Source organism: Papio anubis, chromosome 16 (genome assembly GCF_008728515.1).
Source record: "Papio anubis isolate 15944 chromosome 16, Panubis1.0, whole genome shotgun sequence".
Taxonomy (NCBI): domain Eukaryota; kingdom Metazoa; phylum Chordata; class Mammalia; order Primates; family Cercopithecidae; genus Papio; species Papio anubis.
The window spans coordinates 58,912,680-58,936,084 of record NC_044991.1 but is presented as its reverse complement, the minus strand read 5'-3'; the positions used below and the strand labels follow the sequence as shown (position 1 = coordinate 58,936,084).

The following is a 23,405-nucleotide window of genomic DNA, read 5'->3' as shown; positions in this document are numbered from 1 at the left end:
AAAACTACAAAGTACTTTCCTTTAAGGACATAGCCTGTGCTTTTAAAAAAAGTTCCTGGACCCACCTCTCAAACTACCCATTTCCCAAATAAGATGTGACCTCCAAAGGGGCTCAACAGATTTAAAAACATCAAATAACACAATCAGGGAGGGAAGACAAAACATTTATTCCAGGCTAGGTCTTAAAATGCACACTGTACTGGTTCCCTGTTCTTATCAGCACCAATAAGGAGAGAACATGCCTTAACGGCAGCCCCACCCAGAGCCTGCTGCATGGCTGCTGTAAGGCTCCCCATGAGTCCATGCAGTCTTCTTCCTCACTGGTGCAGCTGGTGAGGTTTTCCACCCTCACAGCAAAGGGATCCTTAACTATAAATTCACTGTATGCAGGGAAGAGGACAGAATCTGATGTATTGATTGTTCCTCATCTTAACCATGACTTAATCCTTATCTTAGGATTTAACTATCTTTATTTTCTGGTTAAAATTAAAAAAAAAAAAAAAAAAAAAAGTGGGAGGAGGGGGAGAATGGTAAGGGACAATAGCAATAGAGATTACACTGTGCTGACACAGAGACTAAATTCTAATCAGAGTGAAGACCCATATAAAGGGCCAGCTGATAGTTTACAGGAAGTAACTACATGGAGTCTAATCGAGACATACATGCGTTATGTCTCATTAGCCTTAGTAATGAAAAAGAAAACAATTCTGGAGTCCACAGTTGTCAAGTATGCTTTCTCAGGCATGGGTAGCTAAAAGTCTGGAGAAATGGGTTCTCTCCATGCCCAGTAACAAAGCAAGATGGTCTCAGGTTTGATATTAAGAGCAGGTCCCATTGTCAGGCGGTGTCCGCAGCTCACAGCTGAGTTCAGCAGTGGAATCGAGTGGAGAATTTGGGAGATACAGGCACAGTCAGAGGCTGGTCACTTGACTTTATCTCCAGACCCTGGTACTTGCGTATTGGATTTGCCTTATGCACCTGCAAAGTAAGGAAAATAAAGTTTAAATAAAGTTACCAGTGAGAGGGATGTCAGAGAACTATTCTTACAATTGCTTTTATTTTTTTCTTTTTGAGAAAATGTTGTAGAGCTGTATAGATACCAGTCACTAGTTTAAGGTGTGGGGAGTGGGGCCTGGTGGGCACCACAGTATGACGGAAAAGTGCAGGTGCTCTGGAGCCCAGTTTCTATTCAGGTCTCCATAGGGTTCCCCAGCTTTCCTTCAGGCCATGCAGTCTCCTCAAGTCCCTCAGCTTTCACTACAGAATGTCAAACCTATGTCCTCTGTGATCTACTAGGGTATAATAGGGCTGTACTCAAGTATAGCAGAGAAGTTACAAGCTAAGAATTTCCCAGAGTACAGTCTTAAGTTTACAGACTAAATATTCATCAAAAGCCTGAATCCTGGGGAAAAAAACAAAATAAAACACAACATCCATACCAGAAAGGGTGGCTAAAGAAGGCATGGTCCCATCCATCCTTTAGGGTAGTCTAAAATCAATCCTAAATCAAGCCAGATTAGTACAGAGTTAACCAGCATTGACTGAATCGTGCTTTAGAATGTTGCCATCCACTATGTTGAGAATTGCTGCAAGAAACAGTTCTATAATGGGGACAAACACAAGAGGCAGGTACCAAGTGCTAAAGAAAAATCAAAGTTGAGGCCAGAAAAAAAAAAAGCTGATTGTATGAGTGTATATAGAGTGGGGATTATACTATTTTCTCATTCACTCAGCAAATGGTAGTCTAGATTTTGCCAAGAGGCTAGTCTCCTGAATAGTGTGTCCGTGGAACCTTCCTATGGGCATAATCACCTATGCCAAGAGCTGTTTCAACTGCTAGCCTAGCATTTTATTTATTTATTTAAAATACAGATGGGACCTTGCTATGTTGCCCAAGCTTTTCTTGAACTCCTGGGCTCATGCAATCCTCCCACCGTGGCCTCCCAGAGTGTAAGAATTACAGGTGTAAGCTGCCACACCCAGCCGTAGTACAGCACTTTCAGACAAAACCTCAACAACTTACACATTTCTTTTTTTCTTTTCTTTTTTTTTTTTTTTTGAGACAGTCTCGCTCTGTCGCCCCCAAGCTGGACTGCAGTGGCGCGACTGGCTTACTGCAACCTCCACCTCCCAGGTTCAAGCAATTCTCCTGCCTCAGCCTCCCCAGGAGCTGGGATTACAGGTGCGCGCCACCACGCCTGGCTAATTTTTGTATTTTTAGTAGAGTCCGAGTTTCGCCATGTTGGCCAGGCTGGTCTCCAACTCCTGACCTCAAGTGATCCACCCGCCTGGGCCTCCCAAAGTGCTGGGATTACAGGTGTGAGCCACTATTCCTGGCCTTCTTTCTTTTTAATTGACAGATAACACTGTATATTTTTATTGTGTACTGCTGATATTTTTAAGTAGACATACATTATGGAATGGTTACTATGTGAGATAATGCATTATGTTAATTAGCAAAATGCTAATTAGCAAAATGCTAATTAACATTGTAGTGTGAGCACACAACATCTACTTTCTTTACATTTTTCAAGAATACAATATATCATTAATTACAGTCACCTTGTTATATGATATAGCTCTCTTGAAATTTACTCCTCCCATCTAACTATAACTAAGTAACCTTTTACCAATATCTCCCCATGACCCTTTCTTTTTTTATTTATCGTATGAAGTTCCATCTAAAACTCTCTGCTTCCTCATTAACGCAGTTAACACAACTTGCTGCCCTCCTAACAGAGTCGTCCTTAATGCGGAGTTCAGGCTTCTTTTTGGACAACCAATATCTAAATAATTATGTTAGTGGAGGACTACCTGGAGCGATGAACACTGTAACTCCAAGGAGTTTGGGCCAAGTATTAAAACAAAAATACAGTTGCCATTTAATTCCCATGTCCTTCCCTATGTATTCTTGTCTAATTACAAAACTCAGCGGTGCTTCTTAACCCCAGAGGAAATTATAAGTTACATAAATAAAATAAACAAATAAATAAAAAACAGTCCTAGGAAAGGCATCACTGTACATGGTTATACCACATGTTGTCCTCCTTATGAAAACTTCTGGAAGAAATTCTGTTTAAAAATTCACTATCAAAGGGATAAATGTATTTTTTGAACAATTGTCTTATGTCTCATGAACACTGTGAGTTTTGTAACTGACAGGTTGGTTCCTAAAAAGAGCCAAAATTACAGCTACTACGTTAGCTTCATTCACAACTCAACTTCATCACCACCCTCAGTTTGTGCAGTTCCCCCTTTCACTCATTGTCTTTGGTACAGCCTTGCGGGCTACCTTAGATCCTGTCTGGAACAAGGTAAGGTACAGGTAAAATAAAACAGAGGCATGTCTGTGTTTGTCAGTGCTCATGCTCCCAGTTACCAGTTCTCTCCGTAGCCTGGCCAGCTCCTCCTTTTTCTGCTCTTCCTCCTGTTGTCTGGCCTCCTCCAACTGCTGGGCTTTCTGGGCTTCTACCTCAGCCATTCTCTTCTCCAGCTCCTGCCGCTCCTTGGCTCTCTTCTCAGTAGCCAGCTGAAAAGGTTCCTGAACTAGAGAACCAGAAAGGCCCTCTAAGTACAGAAACAGAAAAAATATTGGTGCATAAGCAGGACTTGCATAAACCTACGCCCCCTGGAATGAGCAAGTGGCACAGACATGCACACTAACAAGAAGACTGTGCTCTAAACAAGCCCCACTGGGAGAAAGGTAGAGCAAACCACATACAAAAAGTTTTAGAATTTTAAGACTTCAAAGGGCCCCTGGAAATCATCTAGTGTAATTGGGAAACAAGCAAAGAGATAAAGTAACTTGCACAAAACTACATAGTGATTGATTTTGAGGCAGACATAGGAGAAAGAGCCCAATATTCTTTTTGTCCCTTTTTGGAATGATTTTTTTGAAAAAGAGATGGGGTCTTGCTATGTTGCCCATGCTGGTCTCAAATCCCTGGGCTCAAGTGATCCTCCCGCCTGGGCCTCCCAAAGTGCTAGGACTACAGGCATGAGCCACCACACCCGGTGGAATCCCAATATTCTAGCACACTACCCAGTGTTTAAGGAATCAAATGTTTTATATCCAAAATTTGCTTCAGGGTGAATTCCAGAAAGCCATACTGGCTCTCCCTCCCTCATTTACTTGTTTCTCTATGGGTGGGGAAAACCTATCATTGTTGTTGAAATGCCAGCTGCTTCTGCCAAGGTTCATGTTAAATGAATCTGGCCCTAATACATCCTGCAACTCAACATAGCTGCTGGGTTCAATAAAGGCAAAAAACTGGGTCTAGGGGAAGAAAAGCTACCATCTGCTAAAGTCAAATGCTTCTAGTTGACACAGCATTGTACCGACACACTGAATCCCAGCATCCCACTGGGAAGTCTGACAATTCTGCCCCAATCCCATCAGAGTACATATAATACTACCAGCAACTGATTTCTTCTCTTTTTTGGGAACAAAGGGCTCCTGAGAGATGACGGTGTTTGGACGAGCCTTGAAGCAAGCTGCTTCTTTCTGCTGTCTCAGTTCTTCTTCCAGCTATTAGAGAGAAAGTCGGTCAGATGAGCAATGCCTCAACTTTCTATGACCACTACCTCAATAACTTAAGTTCTAATGTCTGAACTGTTTCATCAATAAAAATAGCAGATTTAATATAAACCCTAGTAAAAATCTCTCACACAAACTTTATAATGAACAGATCAGTCTGACAACATTTGAACTCACTGAGAACTAGAAAGTATTTTTAAGATACTTTTAAGATTCCCAAGTTTGCATTTTCAACATTGAAGTTTACTTTTAAATAAAAAAAAAAAAAGACTCCCAACACAAAGAAATGATAAATGTTTGAGATTCTTGACATGCTAATGACCCTGATCAGATCATTACACATTATATGTATTGAAACATCACTATGTATCCCAAGAATATGTACAACTATTATTTGTCAATTAAAAAAATAAAAAGTTTTAAAGTTACTTTTAAGACCAGACATCATGAAAATAAACAACTAGACATTTTCTGCCTTCACACATGATTCATTAGGAACTATACAGTATCACCTATAAAGTATTCTTCCCACCTCCAAAAAAAAATCTAACCAGAATTGAATCAAGCCTCTAGATCTTACTACTCATTTATAGGAAATACAAGCAACAGAGGAACATGTTTTTTTTGTTTTTTTTTTTTTTGTTTTTTTTTTTTTGAGACGGAGTCTCGCTCTGTAGCCCAGGCTGGAGTGCAGTGGCCGGATCTCAGCTCACTGCAAGCTCCGCCTCCCGGGTTCACGCCATTCTCCGGCCTCAGCCTCCCGAGTAGCTGGGACTACAGGCGCCCGCCATCTCGCCCGGCTATTTTTTTTATTTCTTAGTAGAGACGGGGTTTCACTGTGTTCGCCAGGATGGTCTCGATCTCCTGACCTCGTGATCCGCCCATCTCGGCCTCCCAAAGTGCTGGGATTACAGGCTTGAGCCACCGCGCCCGGCCAGAGGAACATGTTAAACAACTGTGTGGGAATGCAATCAGCAAAATCCAGATTGTGGAAAATTTACAGTACAAACAATCCAGTTTATTCAACAAATAAAATGCAAAGAGAGGAGCCTATAGATTGAAAGAAGATTCAGAGATTTAGCAAACAAAGACACTATGTAGACCTATATATGGATATTGATTTTAACAATTCAACTGTTTAAAAAATAATGAGAAATGTGCAGATATTTGATTACTTTTAATCTTTTTAAATGTGAGAATATTACTGTGGTTGTAAGTCCTTATATTTTAAATATATACACTGAAGTATTTTTGGATGAAAAGGGATGTTACATAGAATTTGTTTCAAAGTAATCTTATATAGGTAGAAGTATCCAGCGTAGGGATAAGTGGGTAGAAGTAGGGATGAAATAAGACTTTTCATGTTTTGATCATTATAGAACCAGGTGATGGGTTCATGAAAATTCATTATACTATTCACTCTACTTTTATATTTCTGAAAAGCTTTTTAAAACAATAGTTTTTGTTATTGTTATTTGCAGAAAATGCCCTACACAAACATTCTGTGTCTTGGTCATTGAGAAGGGGAAATTCACTATTTCCAAGGCAACAGTCCTAAGGTTCCTAGAGAACCACACCAACAGGGGACCAACTTTCAGTCATGAAAGCCATTACATCTCTCGGGCTTCAGGAGGGGTAATTCCTACAAACCAACCACAGCCTAGAGCTCCTTTTGGAAAGAGTCCAGGATTAATGATGACATAAAAATCCCAATAAACTTAGAAATTCAGGGGAAACTTTTTCCAGCCAGGTAGAATTAGATCCCAATTAAATCAGCAAATAACCAATTAATTGTTTTAAATCACCTGTCATTTATAAAGAGCAAATAACACATCATGCTGAGAAAACAGCATTGTACATTGACAACTATTCTCCCTTACTGTTTCTTACCAGTGCACCAACAGAAAGAAATAAATACAATGAATGAGTCTAATAGATGAAATAGATAAGATCTTAAAGAGACTCCCGACTCCAGAAAAGCCGGTCGGTTCCCACATTCCCCGGGTGATCACTTGGAGCAGGGATGTTCCCAGGTGATCACTTGAAGCAGGGGTCAGCAAACTCTGGCCTACAGGCCAGATCCAGCTCGCAACCTGTTTTAGAACAGCCCTTGAGCTAAGAATGTTTTTTATATTTTTAAAGAATTGGCTGGGCACAGTGGCTCACGCTTATACTCTCAGCACTTTGGGAGGCCAAGGCGGGCAGATCACTTGAGATCAGGAGTTGGAGACCAGCCTGGTCAACATGGCAAAACCCTGTCTCTACTAAAAATACAAAAATTAGCCAGGTGTGGTGGCACGCGCCTGTAATCCCAGCTACTTGGGAGGCTTAGGTGGCAGAATCACTTGAACCTGGGAGACGGAGGTTGCAGTGAGCTGAGATCGCACCACTGCACTCCAGCCTGGGTGACAGAACGAGACTGTCTCAAAACAAATAAAAAAAGAGTTGAAAACGTGGCTGGCGCGGTGGCTCACATCTGTAATCCCAGCACTTTGGGAGGCCAAGGCAGGCAGATCACGAGGTCAGGAAATTGAGACCATCTTGGCTAACACGGTGAAACCCTATCTCTACTAAAAATACAAAAAAATTAGCCAGGCGTGGTGGTGGGCGCCTGTAGTCCCAGCTACTCAGGAGGCTGAGGCAGGAGACTGGCGTGAACCCAGGAGGCGGAGCTTGCAGTGAGCCTAGATCGCGCCACTGTACTCCAGCCTGGGCAACAGAGCAAGACTCCGTTTCAAAAAACAACAACAAAAATGTGTGCGTGTACACACACACACACACAAAACGTGAGAGACCTTATGTAATCTTCAAAACCTAAAATATTTCCTATCTGGCCCTTTACAGAAATAATGTACTGACCCCTGATTTACAGTGAGAGCCCCTGAAACAATCTAGTATGTCAACCAGGTGATTTCAGTGTGGTGAGTCTGCCTGTCCAATCAATCAACCAAGCAATTAACGTTTTGGCTGCTCTCCCCATCCCCTACCTGGTGCTTCCAAGTTTGTGCCTTCAGAGCACCTCTTCTGTCAGTCTCCAAGCAGAACGGTTCAATCTGGGTCGCATTCTTTACCTTCTTCTCTGGCAGATTAATGGTGTCAAAATGAGGCAAGGGAAGTGCCTTGAACTTGGGCACCTAACAGAAAAGAAAACATGAGATTTAAGATAAAGACTAGCTGGAAAGCAATAGCTGCTCCAGAATATCTGGATGAATCTGAAAAATAAGGAAGGACAATCAGTTTTCAAAGCAGCATGGTCTAGGAGAAAAGAATAATGGGTTCAAAAGGAAATCCAGGCTTTCCTCCTAATATTGCCTATAACCAGCAGTGTGATCAGAGGCAAGTCACTTAACCTCCTTGTGCCAGAAGGATTATTTAAATTACTTGTCCCATTTATATTTTATAGGGTTCTTAGAAAGATCAAAAGTCAGTGATTTTATAGCTAAAAGTACTATAGAAAGAACTATCTTTGAGGGATCAAAGAACAGTATTATACTACTTACAGAAATGGAAACACCTACCTCCCCTTTCTGCAGTTCTTTTATTTTCTTCTCCTTCTGTAACTGACGCTCTTTGTCTCGAGAATCAAAGGAGAAAGGGCATATTTCCACAGTTCTTGCCTCTGGGATTTGGGGCTTAAAAGGCACCCCATAATGTGGCACAGGTTGAGCTTTTATCAAGACTGGTTCGTCCTCTTCCTAAGAGAAAAATTGCAGTTTAGAAATAAGACTCCTCACTCTTAACTTCCCCAGCATGTGGAGTCAGAAGACATTATATTAACATGTGGCATTAGTTAAAACAAATCACTGAGCCTCTTAGGTGTCTTAGCTTCCTTTTCTATCCAAGAAGGATGATGACTTAGGTAAGTCATCTACCACCAAGGGCTAACACAATTACTCTTAAAAGATGAAGTTTTCCACAGGAATGTTGTAAAAACTAAATAAGATCTAACATTATGGATAAAATGAACGTCAGAAGATCAGTCCCAACCAAGCATATACTTTAGTCCCTTTGACCCAGCCTCTAGACTTCATTAAAACATGTGACTGGGACTTAATGGTTGCCAAACCCAGAATAGGACCACGTTGTTTGGGTTCAAGCTGGTAACACAAGATTACTGCGTATTTTAGTTTCAAATGAACCTATAAAAAGGCTTATGCTTGCAATCTGCTATAAAATTACCCTAACTCTGGATATTTATAGATAAAATGGAGCTGTAACAAGAAACTGGCCTGATCAATGACAGTTTATATATTACAATTCCATAAACCATCACCATGGTCACGTTTGCAACTCCTGGGTTAATGGAAATAGGACAAGGTGGATGTAATTGCTTAGTATGAATTTTCAAAATCCCTCACTGAATAGTGACAATCTAAGGCAAAATAAAGTGCAACTTTTGATCCATGTTACAAAGAGCAGCTGATTTTCAGTGCTACAGCAGACAAGCCTCCAATGCTTAACTTCTCCTTACTGTTTCCATAAATTGTAACTAGTTATCACTAAGAGCAGAAAATTCATACCCTTACCAATTACTTTGTTCTTGGAGGAACAAAAAAAATGAACAAATGTTCATATCCATTCTTAAAGACAAGTCCAGAAAAGAATGGATGCCTTTGAACTCCATTAAGATTAATAAATGATAAGGCTTAGACTGACTGACTATATAAAGGAAAAAGAACCCCCCTGCTCCCAGGGAATCACCTCATCTTCTTTGGTGGGCATTCGAATTCTGTTCTTCAATGCAAAGGCTGGTGACTTGGGGACAGTGATTGGAAGTACCCTCTTTTCAGGAACACCCTGAAAGGAGTAAGCAACTCAATTAGATATCACAAAACGATCTCCACTAAGCTGTATGAGAAGATTAAATCCTTTTTTCCCCCTTTGGGCAGAGACAGGGTCTCACTATGTTGCCCAGGCTGGTCTCAAACTCCTGGGCTCAGGCAGTCTTCCTGCCTTGGTCTCGCAAAGCACTGGGATTATAGGTGTGAGCCACTGCACCTGCCCTAGAATGATATTTTTGAGTTTTTAAAATATAATTAATCTAAGCACAGAAAATAAAAGAACACCAAACTGGAAAGAACACCAAATTGTCAACTCTCATATCTCTTTGAGGGTGAATTAAGAGAGAAATTTAATTTTATACATCTCATAATCCTTTTATTTGTTTGTTTGTTTTTTATTTTATTTTTTTATTTTTTATTAGTATTCTTTTTTTTTTCTTTTTTTTTAAATTTATTTATTATTATTATACTTTAAGTTGTAGGGTACATGTGCATAACGTGCAGGTTTGTTACATATGTATACTTGTGCCATGTTGGTCTGCTGCACCCATCAACTTGTCATTTACATCAGGTATAACTCCCAATGCAATCCCTCCCCCCTCCCCCCTCCCCATGATAGGCCCCGGTGTGTGATGTTCCCCTTCCTGACTCCAAGTGATCTCATTGTTCAGTTCCCACCTATGAGTGAGAACATGCGGTGTTTGGTTTTCTGTTCTTGTGATAGTTTGCTAAGAATGATGGTTTCCAGCTGCATCCATGTCCCTACAAAGGACACAAACTCATCCTTTTTTATGGCTGCATAGTATTCCATGGTGTATATGTGCCACATTTTCTTAATCCAATCTGTCACTGATGGACATTTGGGTTGATTCCAAGTCTTTGCTATTGTGAATAGTGCTGCAATAAACATACGTGTGCATGTGTCTTTATAGCAGCATAATTTATAATCCTTTGGGTATATCCCCAGTAATGGGATGGCTGGGTCATATGGTACATCTAGTTCTAGATCCTTGAGGAATCGCCATACTGTTTTCCATAATGGTTGAACTAGTTTACAATCCCACCAACAGTGTAAAAGTGTTCCTATTTCTCCACATCCTCTCCAGCACCTGTTGTTTCCTGACTTTTTAATGATCGCCATTCTAACTGGTGTGATATTTGTTTGTTTGTTTTGAGACAGAGTCTCACCCTGTTGCCCAGCCTGGAGTGCAATGGGGCAATCTCAGCTCACCGTAACTTCTACCTCCTGGGCTCAAGCCATCCTCCCACCTCAGCCTCCTGAGTAGCTGGGACTACAGGTGCTCACCACTATGCCCGGCTAATTATATTTTGTAGAGATGGGTCTCAAATTCCTGGCCTCAAGCAATCTCCCGCCTTGGCCTCCCAAAGTGTGAGGATTACAGATGTGAACCACTGTACTCAGCCTTATATCTCATAATTCCAACACATTCAACTACTCCGAAGATTTTTCCTTAATGATTTTAAAACACTGCTAACATTTCAAATCGTTGTGGAATAAATGACATGTATCATATTGTGTGCATAATTTAAAACTAATACATTTTAGAGAGTTGTTCCATAGCATTTTTTAATTCGCTCAGAATTGATATTCCATCACAAATCTGGCAATTAATCCTAACTGCAAAATGCTATCTCTTGGCTGCTGTTTTGAATGAAGTGTATGGCCAGATCGATTAAGAACAAAACAAAACCTCAGTAATTTCTTGTTACACTCATGTTCACATCCTGCACTCATCAGCTCTCTATTCTGCTCTTCCCTAAAGTTTCACTGCCAGACCTACATCAACTATTGCCTGTGCCATTCTGCTAGTCTCCTAATAGTCTTTCAGTTCCGCAACTCATTCTTCCAATTCATTGTCTACATATAGTCCAAATTATTACTCTAAAACATATTTGATCACATCACTTTCTGACTTAAAATTATTCGGGCCAGTCGCGGTGGCTCACATCTGTAATCCCAGCACTTTGGGAGGCCGAGGCGGGTGGATCACGAGGTCAGGAGATCAAGACCATCCTGGCTAACACGGTGAAACCTCGTCTCTACTAAAAATACAAAAAAATTAGCCAGGTGTGGTGGTGGGTGCCTGTAGTCCCAGCTACTCAAGAGGCTGAGGCAGGAGAATGGTGTTAACCCAGGAGGTGGAGCTTGCAGTGAGCCAAGATCATGCCACTGCACTCCAGCCTGGGCGACAGAGCGAGACTCTGTCTCAAAACAAACAAACAAACAGACAAACATTAATTCTTTAATGGCTCCTATTGCCTACCTACAACAGCATAACAAATTCCTTGCCATGAAACACAAGGCACTTGCTTGAATCTCACTCATAAATATCTCCTTCATGGCCTCCTTAGTAGTAGCATTAATCTGGTACCCTCCTGACTCTCCTGCCTTACTTCTCACCCCTCCTTACACAACACGTTCCAACCACAAAGAACTACTGGTCTCTCCCCAAATGGTTCCTGTCTCATTACCTTTGCTTGTGCTTTCTCTGTCTGAAATGCCCCAGCTGCTTGAAAGCACCCAACTCATCTTTTCAAGCCTCCACTTTTATAAAGCCTTTCCTCTTTTTAAAGCCTTTCAATAGATCTCTCCACTCCCAGGACCTACAGAACTGACCCTTTTATCCCACTGTATATGGTTTCATCACAGTCCATACAAAACTTAATTGCACTTATTTATTTAGATGTTCATTTCCCCCTGCTAGCCTGAGTGCTTCGAGGATGGAGACTATTTTATTCCATCAGTCCCAAGTACCTAACATAGACCTTGGCAAGTATAAAGCATTCAGTAAATGTTTGTTGAATGAATGCAGTAAGAATGAATGAACACATGAGTAATAGAATTTATACCTTGGACTCTAGGAGGATACCTTGGGAGCCTTCTCCTTAATCCCAACAATGCTGCAACCGTTCGAAACATGTTTGGAACGTCTTTCTTGGAGTGGCTTTCAAAGGCACTTTCTGGACCATGCGAGACAGTTGCTCAATCTTTACTATTCATTTAACAAATAGTTTCCACCTCTATTATCTTGGACTACTCAGAAGTTTTAGTTCCAAATAACCTTAGACTAGATTCTAAAAGCAAAATAAAGTTTCAAATACACGTGAAGATTTGTCACCCTGGGAGGGATCCAAAAGGCTCATCTCAGGATTCAAGATGCATGGCTTTTCCAAAATGCTTTGTGCAGTATCACAATCATCAGAAGGGATTTACAGTCTCTCAAGGTGACCACTGGGAATGCTCATTCTGCTGTGAAATTTCTTATATGTTTTCTAAAGAATCATTAGCATAGTGATTCTTTAGAAAATCACTAGAATCATTAGCATAGCGAAATCCAGTATAGTAGCTCTTGTATTCAGAGTGACAAAACTCCAAGAAATGGGTTGTCAAATGATGTTTACCATAAAACAGCAACAACAAAAAAATCTGCTCTTCTATAGACATGTGGACACTAGCATCTTGCTTGAATGCACCAGGGGCAAGTGGAAGAGAGACAAACAGTGAGCAAGGAGCCACGGGTCTGTCTGTTCCAGTCCAGCTCTGCTTCCAATCTGTGTAACCTTGAACACATCAGATACACTTCTAGGCCTCAGGGTTTTTTAATAAAATAAAGTAATTGAAATAAGCAATCGAGGATTCATTTAGTTCTAAAATAATTCCCTCTCTCTGCATTCACCCAACAGAAATGTCTGCATTTTAAAGAGAAGCAATGGAAACCTCTAAAAAGTAGGCCATGAAGGAGATATTTAAGAGTGAGCTCAATCTCTTAATTAGCTGGGGGAAAGGAAAAAATGATTTATGAAAATTGTCTTTGCAGCAACTATCCACTCACATCCCATCCTCCCTCACATCAAAGTTAACTAGGGGTTCAATTAGAAATAATGAAAAGAAAACTGGGTTTCCAGAAACAGAGAAGGTTTCTTTTCTTTTCTTTTTTTTTTTTTTATTGCTGTTTTAAGTTTTTTAAATTATAAGCTCCTTGAGGACTGGAATATTGTCATTTGCATTCTTTTGTCTTCCCATATTACCTACTAGAAGACCCAGTAGTACATATGTTGGTTAATACTACCGTATTTACTCATTTACACATCTATCTGCTCTACCAGACTATGAAAGCTTTGAGGACAAGGGCAGTGTCTTGTATCATCTTTGAATTCCTAATGTCTAACACAAATTAGAAACACAGGCTGGTGCATGTCAGCTTGTACTATTACTCACTCAGTTATCCGATATCAGAGTTCTTGTACTGTGGTGGTCACTATGCTAGGGACTGGGGATACAGAGTGAATAATATAGATATACATGGTCCCTGTTCTCAGGGAGCTCACATTCTAATGGAGGAAAGAGACAATGAAGAAGTAACAAATCAAATATTTCCAAATTTTCACAAGTGCTCTAAAGAAACCCAGCAGAATATAGAGCTAATGGTTATTAGAGGGATGCTCCCTCAATGAAGGGGAAGGTATCTCTAAAGAGGTGATACGTGGTTAGAATGGGCCAATGTTGGTGGACAGATGATGCATTTAGGAAAAGCAGCCAGGACTGGGGATGGGTATATTGAGGTGAATACTTCTCCCTAAGACAGGATATGCCTCCCAGGTACCCTGGAACAGGATCTCAGGCCTGTCCCAGGGCAGTTAGGAAACTACTCTGAAGCAATGTTATTTTGGGAAGTATATATATTTAAAAAAAGACTGCTGGCCTCCCCAAGTCATCCCTAAAGTATCTCTGCTAAAATTACTCACTGGCCTCACTGACACCACATCCACCTCCGTGGTGCCCCGGCTGCCCAATAGTCAGTACTAAGTTCACATTTCACACCCTCGTGCTCAAGGCTTTGTCACTCCACCTCTGCCCCAGGAGCCGTTTTCTCATTTCTGCCTCACTTGGGCCCACTGTTGCCCAAGCCCATCTTTTATCAACCCTATTTATTGTCCCCTTGCCACTTATCAACCACAAGTGGAAGTGCACAGGAAACACTGCAAGGACACACGAAACAGCTTCAGCACTGGGGGGACATGGATGGGGAACAACAGCATCAGACAGATAAGCTGCATCAGGCTCTGGAAAGTGGGCTCTTAAATTCTGCTGTAAAAGTTCAAGACTAGAAGTTTGAAGACTCTGTTTTGTTTTGTTTTGTTTTTTGAGACAGAGTCGCACTCTGTTGCCCAGGCTGGAGTGCAGCGGTGCAATCTCAGCTCACTGCAACTTCCACCTCCTGGGTTCATGCAATTCTCCTGCCTCAGCCTCCCGAGTAGCTAGGAGTACAGGCGCCCACCACCACGCCCCGGTTAATTTTTTTGTATTTTTAATAGAGACGGGGTTTCATCATGTTAGACAGGCTGGTCTCCAACTCCTGACCTCAGGTGATCAGCCCACCTTGGCCTCCCAAAGTGTTGGGATTACAGGCGTAAGCCACCACGTCTGGTCAACTTACTCTCTTTTAAATGTTTCCATGGGCAAGCTACATTCCCCTGTGAAAGGAAAATAAATCTCGGGACCCCAAATCAAAAGTGGTGGTGTGCCTGTAGTCCCAGCTACTCGGGAGGCTGAGGCATGAGAATTGCTTGAACCTGGGAAGCAGAGGTTGCAGTGAGCCGTGATTACATCACTACACTTCTGCACTCTAGCCTGGGCAACACAGTGACATTGTCTCAAAAAAAAACAAAAAAAAACAAAAAAAAAAACAGTAGTTCAGGTGTGACTGATGCTATGAGAAAGGATCTTAGGTGAGGTGTAGACTTTTTTTTTTTTTAAATAAGCACATGTTTCCTAAGAACCTTCTATTTTAAAAGGTAACCTCTATTTTTATATAACAGCATGGGCTCTGGAATCATATCACCTAAGATTCATATGCTAGTTCTGCCGCTCACTAGTTTGTGATCTTGAGCAAGTTATTTAACCTCTATGTTTCCTAACTTTAAAATAGATTGATAAAGTACCCAGTGCTTACCTCATAGGGTTGTTGTGAGAATTAAGTGCATTATTACATAAATGTAAAGAGCTTAGAATAAAGACCTGGCATATAATAAGCATTATATAAGTATTAGCTATTATTGCTGTGTTATTTGTGGCAAAAGGTACTGGTTTTCCATTTATATATTTATTTAAAAGTTCCCTTTAAATTTACGTTAGGTCACAAAGTGAGTTGATTTTTAAAATAATATCGGTATGTAATGTACAAGGATATAGGACAAACTGAGAGAGTGGTATATAAATAAAAACAAAAACTTAGGTAAGGGGAAAAGCTAGGAGCTTGGAGGAAAATATGTTATTAAAAGCTAGGTGCCGGCCAGGAACAGTGGCTCACGCCTGTAATCCCAGCACTTTGGGAAGCCAAGGCAGGTGGATCACCTGAGGTCACGAGTTAGAGATCAGCCTGGTTAACATGGTGAAACCCCATCTCTACTATAAATACAAAAATTAGCCGGGCGTGGTGGCGTGCGCCTGTAATCCCGACTACTCGGGAGGCTAAGGCAGGAGAATCACTTAAACTCAGGAGGCAGAGGTTGCCGTGAGCCGAGATCACGCCATTGCACTCCAGCCTCGACAAGAAGAGCTAAACTTCATCTCAAAAAAACAAAACAAAAACTAAAAAGCAAGGTGCCAAAAAAGTGTTATAAAAACCCTGAAGAAATAATTTCTCTTATCTGGGCCTCCATTTTCTAGTATGTAAAATTAAACGTTGAGCCCTTCTGGCTCTAGAACTCTGAGGCTTGCATATAACCTACTTTTCCCTTGTTGTATTCACAACACTGTTTCCTCAATGGGTAAAGACAAAGAAGGCACAGCCCTTGGAGATTAATTACTTGGGTGGGGGAAGATTTCTTAAAAGTTTATTGTAACTTGGAGATTAATTACTTGGGTGGGGGAAGATTTCTTAAAAGTTTATTGTAATAGAGTTTGGCATATAGTACATGTGCTTCATGGCAGGGGAAAAAAAGCATTGTGAACAGAAGAGAGATCTCATGCAAAAAGCCCTCAATTAAAAGTAGGTATCAGGGAGAAGAACCATTTCTAAGCCTAATCATGACTTTTGTAAAGCCTGGAAAATATAACTTCAAGTTGCTTCTGATTTAGTGCTAAGAAAATACAATAAACAAAACTAGGTACTCAGTCAAAGGTACTACATTGGTGCAGTTTCCCCTAAAAGCATGGTGACTCTAAAACAAGCAAAAAGCAAGAAGACAGGAAAACAGTGCTTCCAGAGTAATCCTGGACCTGCATCAATCCAAGCAATGCAAACCACTGGCGGTGGGTGAGGTCCCCATCTGCACTGAAATGTAACTAAAAGCCGCTTTCGCATTTATGCAGGTGCCTAACTCCATTGCTTATTCTGTGACTGTAGCCTTGCTTCCTGATTGCACATTTTCTCTAAAATTGTGGTTGTGAGTGTATTATCAAACTACAACCCACTTCTCTGAAACAGTTTCCAGTGGCTCTTGATAAACTTTTCTCCGGCTTAACTGACCCACTAACAGCTCCCAGTAGAAGCTTCATGTTTCCCACCATCAGGCTTTTTATCATGTAATTCCTACTGCCTGGAATGTTCTGCCAATCCAGTCCATTTGCATTTCTGCAAGTCAAAATTCTATCATATAATGGAGAGGCAATATAAGGAAGTATTAGGATCACAGACTCTGTAGCTAGAGTGTCTGAACTCTTACTTGCTCCACCATGTACTAGCTGAGTGCTCTAGGAATATTACATAACCTCTGTGTGCCTTGGTTACTTCCTCTGAAACAGGTGATAAAGTAACCCACTGAAAGGGGTTGTTGTCAAAACTAATGGGCTAATATATGAAAAGGGCTTAGAGCAGTCCTGGCACATAGTAAAACTGTCATCTATTATGATAACCATAGCAACCCAATGACAATAACTATTACTACATATTGTCAAGGCTCAGGTCAAATGGTGCCTCTCTACAAAGCACACCCTGAACTTTCTATCTGGAAGAAACCATTTTCTCCTCTGAATTCCTATTTTAACTGTCATCTCTCTCAGAACACTTCTGTCTATTTTCTATTATTCACACATATATTATCTCCCATACCAGACTTTGAGCTAACTAAGAGCAAAATCCACCTCTGATAAGTCTCTTTATCACCTGCAGTTCCTAATATGATGCCCTGCTTATAATATCAACCCAAACTTTTGTGTGAATGGATGGATATTTAGTCATGAGCAGGACACTTCTGCCAACACACATAGCCTCAACCTTACCACAACATCTTCCAAAATCTTAGTAGGGCAAGGTCTGGAATGAAATTCAAAGTGTTCATCCTCTGATTTCTTCTTTGATTCTCGCTCCTGGATTCTTTTCTCAATTTCCAAATCAAAGCCAATAGGCTCAGTGGGTGGTTTCACAGGTGGTTTCTTGGGCAAGATGGGCCCACCTTCAAGTATTCTGGGATCAAGTTCACGTGCTTTGAATTTGTATCTGTAAGGTAAAAATTTAAATAACCACAAAAAAAATTTTAATAAAATAAAAACTTCACAAACAAAGTGAGCCAACCACAAAGAATAGTAATCATTAAAATTATGCTCCCATTGACTGGACTACAGAATAAAATAAATAAAAATGAAAAACAATTGGCCGGGCACAGTGGCTCATGCCTGTAATCCCAGCACTTTGGGAAGCCAAGGCGGACAGATAACTTTAGATCAGGAGTTCAAGACCAGCCTGGCCAACATAGTGAAACCCCATCTCTACTAAAAATACAAAAATTAGCCAGGCATGGTGGCGCACACCTGTAATCCCAGCTACTAGGGAGGCTGAGGCAGGAGAATCTCTTGAACTCGGGAGGCAGAGGTTGCAGCGAGCTAAGAGGCACCATTGCACTCCAGCCTGGGCAACAAGAGCAAAACTCCATCTCAAAATAAATAAATTAATTAATTAATAATAATAAAAGAATAAAAGAAAAAATGATTACCCATCACACACAGTAAAATTTCAACTCTCCACAACACTATCTTTACCTCTAGAAGAAAGAATAAATGAGACAGTCCTAACATCCCTACCACTTAAGAATTGAGGCTTCATTTCACAGAAGAAGCTCCCCTCCTCAAAAGAAGCACAAAAAGGAATGGAAGAAGGATATAGGAAATAAACTCCAATGCTATGAACCACACTAAGTTTCCATTTCCCTCCACTAGTAATAGCTGTAACAATACCTTGAGGAGTCACAAAAGGGTGGGATCTACCTAACCTAACCTTAGAGGGCACTCCTTAATTGAAATCCTAGTAAGTTCTTCTACTCCAACCTCTGGATTCGATTTTGTGCGGGGGGGTGGGGTGTGTGTGTGTGTGTGTGTGTGTGTGTGTGTGACAGTCTCGCTTTGTCACCCAGGCTAGAGCGTAGTGGCGTGATCTTGGCTCACTGAAGCATTGTCCTCCTGGGTTCAGGCTGCCCCGTAGTAGGTGGGACTACAGATGTGTGCCACCATGCCCAGCTAATTTTTTTTGTATTTTTTGTAGAGACGTGGTTTCACCATGTTGCCCCAGGCTGGTCTCAAACTCCTGGTTTCAAGTGATCCTCCTGCCTTGGCCTCCCAAAGTACTGGGATTACAGGTGTGAGCCACCACACCCAGCCTGGATTCAATTTTCACCACTTTATACTCCAGGATATCTCCATATTCCCACTACAGTCCTTAAATCATAAAGGCAGGGATGTAGCCTGCAGAGCATACTGCTCAAATGCCATAAATTTTCACGGAAAGAAAAATAGCAACTGTCATCCTTACAGAACTGAAAATAAAGTAGGCAGGTTCTTGGAACTCTTCCTCAGATACTGCCAGTGGGACTTACTGTTGCAGTTTCTCGAACTCCTCAGCCTCCAGCTCTGCTGCACTTTTGCAGGTCACAGGCCGTGCACGGTGTCTGGTTTGCAGTACAGGAGTCTGTGGGTCTCTGCAAATCTTGGTCACAGAAGATTTGGAGGGTAACAGGTCTGTAAACAGAGATGACAGACGTTCATCTAGCTTCGCAAGACCCCGTTTACTTTTAAGTGCTGATTCACCTATGTAGCCCAGAGAGGGATAAACCAACCACAAAGTGGCAGGCCCACAACCCTCAGCTCAGCTTACATGGGTAAAACCAACCAACATTCAGTTACTTCTCCCCTATTCCTCTTTTATTGAGGGGTATGACTAAGGTAGCCTTCGGGTAAACTCTACTGTCATCTTCTCAACTGAAAATCCATCCATGTCTGGTCTGATAGGTTCCTTATCACTGCAAGGGCCTAGACTGGCTTTCATTTTCTTTGAGACAGGGTCTCACTCTGTTGCCCAGGCTAGAGTGCAGGGCCATAATGGTTCACTACAAATTCAACCTCCCTGGACTCAGGTGATCCTCCCACCTCAGCCTCCTAAGCAGCTGGGACTACAGACATGCACCACCACGCCCAGCTAATTTTTATATTCTCTGTAGCGACAGGGTTTCACTATGTTGCCCAGGCTGGTCTTGAACTACTGGGCTCAAGCAATACACCCATCTCAGCCTCCCAGATTGCTGGGATTATAGGTGTTAAGCCACTGTGCCTGGCCAGGCCTAGACTTTCTATTGACAATGCCAATTATTTTGCTTGTTATTAACACAAAAAATTTTTGCTTATTCCAGCTTTAAGATATAAGAGCTTCCTGGTCAGGCGCGGCGGCTCACGCCTGTAATCCCAGCACTTTGGGAAGCCGAGGCGGGTGGATCACGAGGTCAGGAGATCAAGACCATCCTGGCTAACACGGTGAAACCCCGTCTCTACTGAAAATACAAAAAATTAACCGGGCGTGGTGGCGTGCCCCTGTAGTCCCAGCTACTCAGGAGGCTGAGGCAGGAGAATGGTGTGAACTCGGGAGGTGGAGCTTGCAGTAAGCCGAGATTGTGCCACTGCACTCCAGCCTGGGCAACACAGCAAGACTCAGTCTCAAAAAAAAAAAAAAAAAAAAAAGATATAAGGCCTTCCTAAAGACCAAGTAAAGCCTGAATAGAATGGCTCAAACCTGTAATTCCAGCAATTTAGAAGGCCAAACCAGGAGGACTGCTTGAGGCCAGGTGCTCAAGACCAGCCTGGGCAACATAATGAGACCCTGTCTCTTAAGAAAATATAAAAATTAGGTGAGCATGGTGGCATGCACCTATAGTCCCAATTACTTGGAAGGCTAAGGCAGGAGGATCACTTGAGCCCAGGAGTTGGACACTGAAGTGAGCCATGATCATGCCACTGCACTCCAGCCTGGGTGACAGAGCAAGACCCTGTCTCTTAAAAAGCAAAACAAGAAGGAAAATAAATAAATAAATAAATAAATAAATAAAAATCAAAACAAAAAAAGACCAAGTGAAAACTCCCAATTTTATGAAATCAATATAAAAGCAACAAGACCACCTCTTATATATAGAAAATCAAATGGAGAAAATTAAAAACTAAGTTAAAGCATCAATATTAAGATATCACCACCACTCACTGAAAATACTAATTTACTTGGCCAGTGAAACCTTGTCAATTTTCATAACTAATATAGAATGAATCTTTCAATTTAGGTCTTGTCACATAACAGTGGTAGATCAAAACCAAATCTATTTTAGAAATAAGCCATGTTTCGGCCGGGCGCGGTGGCTCAAGCCTGTAATCCCAGCACTTTGGGAGGCTGAGGCGGGTGGATCAGGAGGTCAGGAGATCGAGACCATCCTGGCTAACATGGTGAAACCCCGTCTCTACTAAAAATACAAAAAAAATAGCCGGGCGAGGTGGCGGGCGCCTGTAGTCCCAGCTACTCGGAGGCTGAGGCGGGAGAATGGCGTGAACCCAGGAGGCGGAGCTTGCAGTGAGCCGAGATCGCGCCACTGCACTCCAGCCTGGGCGACACAGCGAGACTCCGTCTCAAAAAAAAAAAAAAAAAAAAAAAAGAAATAAGCCATGTTTCAAAGATACATATAACCATTATTTAGCTGTAACTGCACAAAGTTTTAAATAAAAATTGCATAGTATAATTTCTCTTTCCATTTGCCAGGACTAGTATTCTAAAAGCATGACATATCAGACTCTGAGTCATATATTATTTGAAAAGTTATGCTTAATATTTAAATTTCCATTAGAATAAAGAAGAATATTTCATTATTTTCATACTATAAAATCTAACAAAATCATTTTGGCTACTAGAACATAATAACAATATTTTAAAATGCTACACTTGACCAGGCGCAGTGACTCACACCTGTAATCACAGCACTTTGGGAGGTCGAGGCGGGTGGATCACTTGAGGCCAGGAGTTCAAGACCAGCCTGGCCAATGCAGCAAAACTTGGTCTCTACTTAAAATACAAAAAGTAGCTGGGCGTGGTGACACACACCTGTAATCCCAGCTACTCAGGAAGCTAAGGCACGAGAATCGCTTGAACCCAAGAGATGGACATTGCAGTGAGCTGAGATTGCGTCACTGCACTCCAGCCTGGGTGATGACAGCCAGAACGAGACTCTGTCTCAAAAAAAATGCCTATGCAAGGATATAAAAAATTTAGAGATCCTCAAAAGTAAAACAACCACATTCTGCTTTATCCAGAATACTATCCCTATACTCCCAACAACTATTTTATACCACCTCCACCCTTCAGATTTCATCTTCCTTCTTGTAGAAATTATTTCCATAAAGATAGAAACTATTAAATTAGAATCCACTCATCTGCTCACCACCAAATCTACAAACTCCCCCAGTATTTGCACCCATTCCTCCCACTTTTCCATCCTCCTTTTAAAGAACACTCACTTCACCTGTGCTAAGTATCCCTCCAATACCTGCCTGTTCAGGGACTTAATCCATTAGTTATCTCCTCTCTGTACCTTCAGCCTCTTTATCTCTGACAAGATTTCTCAACATTCAGACATGCTCTCCCTATCTCCCACCTCCTTTGACTTTTGCATCTCCCTCCTCCTCAAAAGCTCTTACCATAATTTGTAGTGACCTATTTATCTCTAATGACAGTTTAAGAATGCAAAGAACTAGTTAATTTATCTCTAATGACAGAGATAAATAGGTCGCTACAAATTATGGTAAGGGCTTTTGAAACTTGATGTCAGAAACTTGATGTCGAGTTTTGAAACTTGAATTAGAAACTTGATGTTGAGTAGCACCAAGTCCATATTATTTACCTCTATACACCTAACACAGTGTGCCTGGTTAGTAGTAGTAAAAATTTTGGTGGACCACTGAATAAAAAGCACATAGCCTTGAATGAATGAATGAAATGCCTTCATTTTCTATACGTAACTAAACGCAATGTGACACTTTGACACATGGCAAAAATGTCCATTAAGGGCATGTAACGACATCTCAGGTTGCCTTAATTCATTCCCCTTGGCCAGTTATTGATGAGGAGGATCAAGATGGTTGCTGGGTATAAGACAGATAGCTGGTTGGCTTGAAAAATTCTGAAGGATACATTTGTTGTCTGCACAGTCACATACCATACTTTAATTGAAAAACTAGGATTTCAGCTAAAGACAAATCTGTGCTTAAGATGTAAGCAGAGGGAATATAGGAGAGGTTCCATCCAACGGTGATACTGGTAGGAAACTTACTAATATCATCCTTCTTGCTCCTCAAATGATATCTGTTAGGGGTTCGTTTATGGAAGTCTTCAACCTGCTGTGCAAGGGGCACATATGTAGAAACTGTTTCATCATATGTTCTTTTCTTTCCTTGGGACAGGTTGAAAGGCTTAACAATGGTACATCCCTTAGTCACTCGGGCCTGTAAAGAGAAAAGTTGTTCCCCAAATGAAATGTCATGGAAGAGCTCACATCTACCATAAACCACATAGTTGGCACAGAGGATCAATAAAAAAGGCCTGTGTAAAACCACGATGATTATTCTGAAGTTTGTCTGTCCTTGAGCAAGGGTTATAACTAGTCTATTCTCATTAAAAAGAAAAAAAGAAAAAAAAAGGAAGAAAGGATCTAGCACTTAACAAATCTTATGTTCTGGAATAGTACATAGGTAATTTTTCCCCAACCATGTCAATGTTTTGAAGGAATCCAGAGTAAGCTATCTTAGAATTGAAGACAAAATGTGCTGC

The 23,405-nt window shown here is 41.2% G+C and overlaps 1 protein-coding gene across 5 annotated transcripts in view; it reads right to left on the bottom strand.

Annotated features, from left to right (window-relative positions):
• Positions 1 to 146: 146 nt before the first annotated feature.
• Positions 147 to 23,405, bottom strand: part of TPX2 (TPX2 microtubule nucleation factor) — a 62,978-nt gene continuing 39,719 nt past the window's right edge. For 4 of the 5 annotated variants that reach the window (XM_009216373.4, XM_009216372.4, XM_009216374.3 and 1 more), the window contains 9 exons: positions 22,909 to 23,080; positions 19,150 to 19,291; positions 17,564 to 17,780; positions 9,239 to 9,334; positions 8,056 to 8,232; positions 7,525 to 7,671; positions 4,417 to 4,528; positions 3,380 to 3,567; positions 149 to 978 (listed from right to left, as the gene is read on the bottom strand). In XM_009216373.4, the coding sequence (XP_009214637.1) occupies positions 868 to 978; positions 3,380 to 3,567; positions 4,417 to 4,528; positions 7,525 to 7,671; positions 8,056 to 8,232; positions 9,239 to 9,334; positions 17,564 to 17,780; positions 19,150 to 19,291; positions 22,909 to 23,080 (1,362 nt within the window). In that variant the 3' untranslated portion in view covers positions 149 to 867. Of the gene's footprint in view, positions 979 to 3,379; positions 3,568 to 4,416; positions 4,529 to 7,524; positions 7,672 to 8,055; positions 8,233 to 9,238; positions 9,335 to 17,563; positions 17,781 to 19,149; positions 19,292 to 22,908; positions 23,081 to 23,405 lie in introns of all 5 variants that reach the window. The other variant, XM_003904899.5, reaches the window with a different exon arrangement.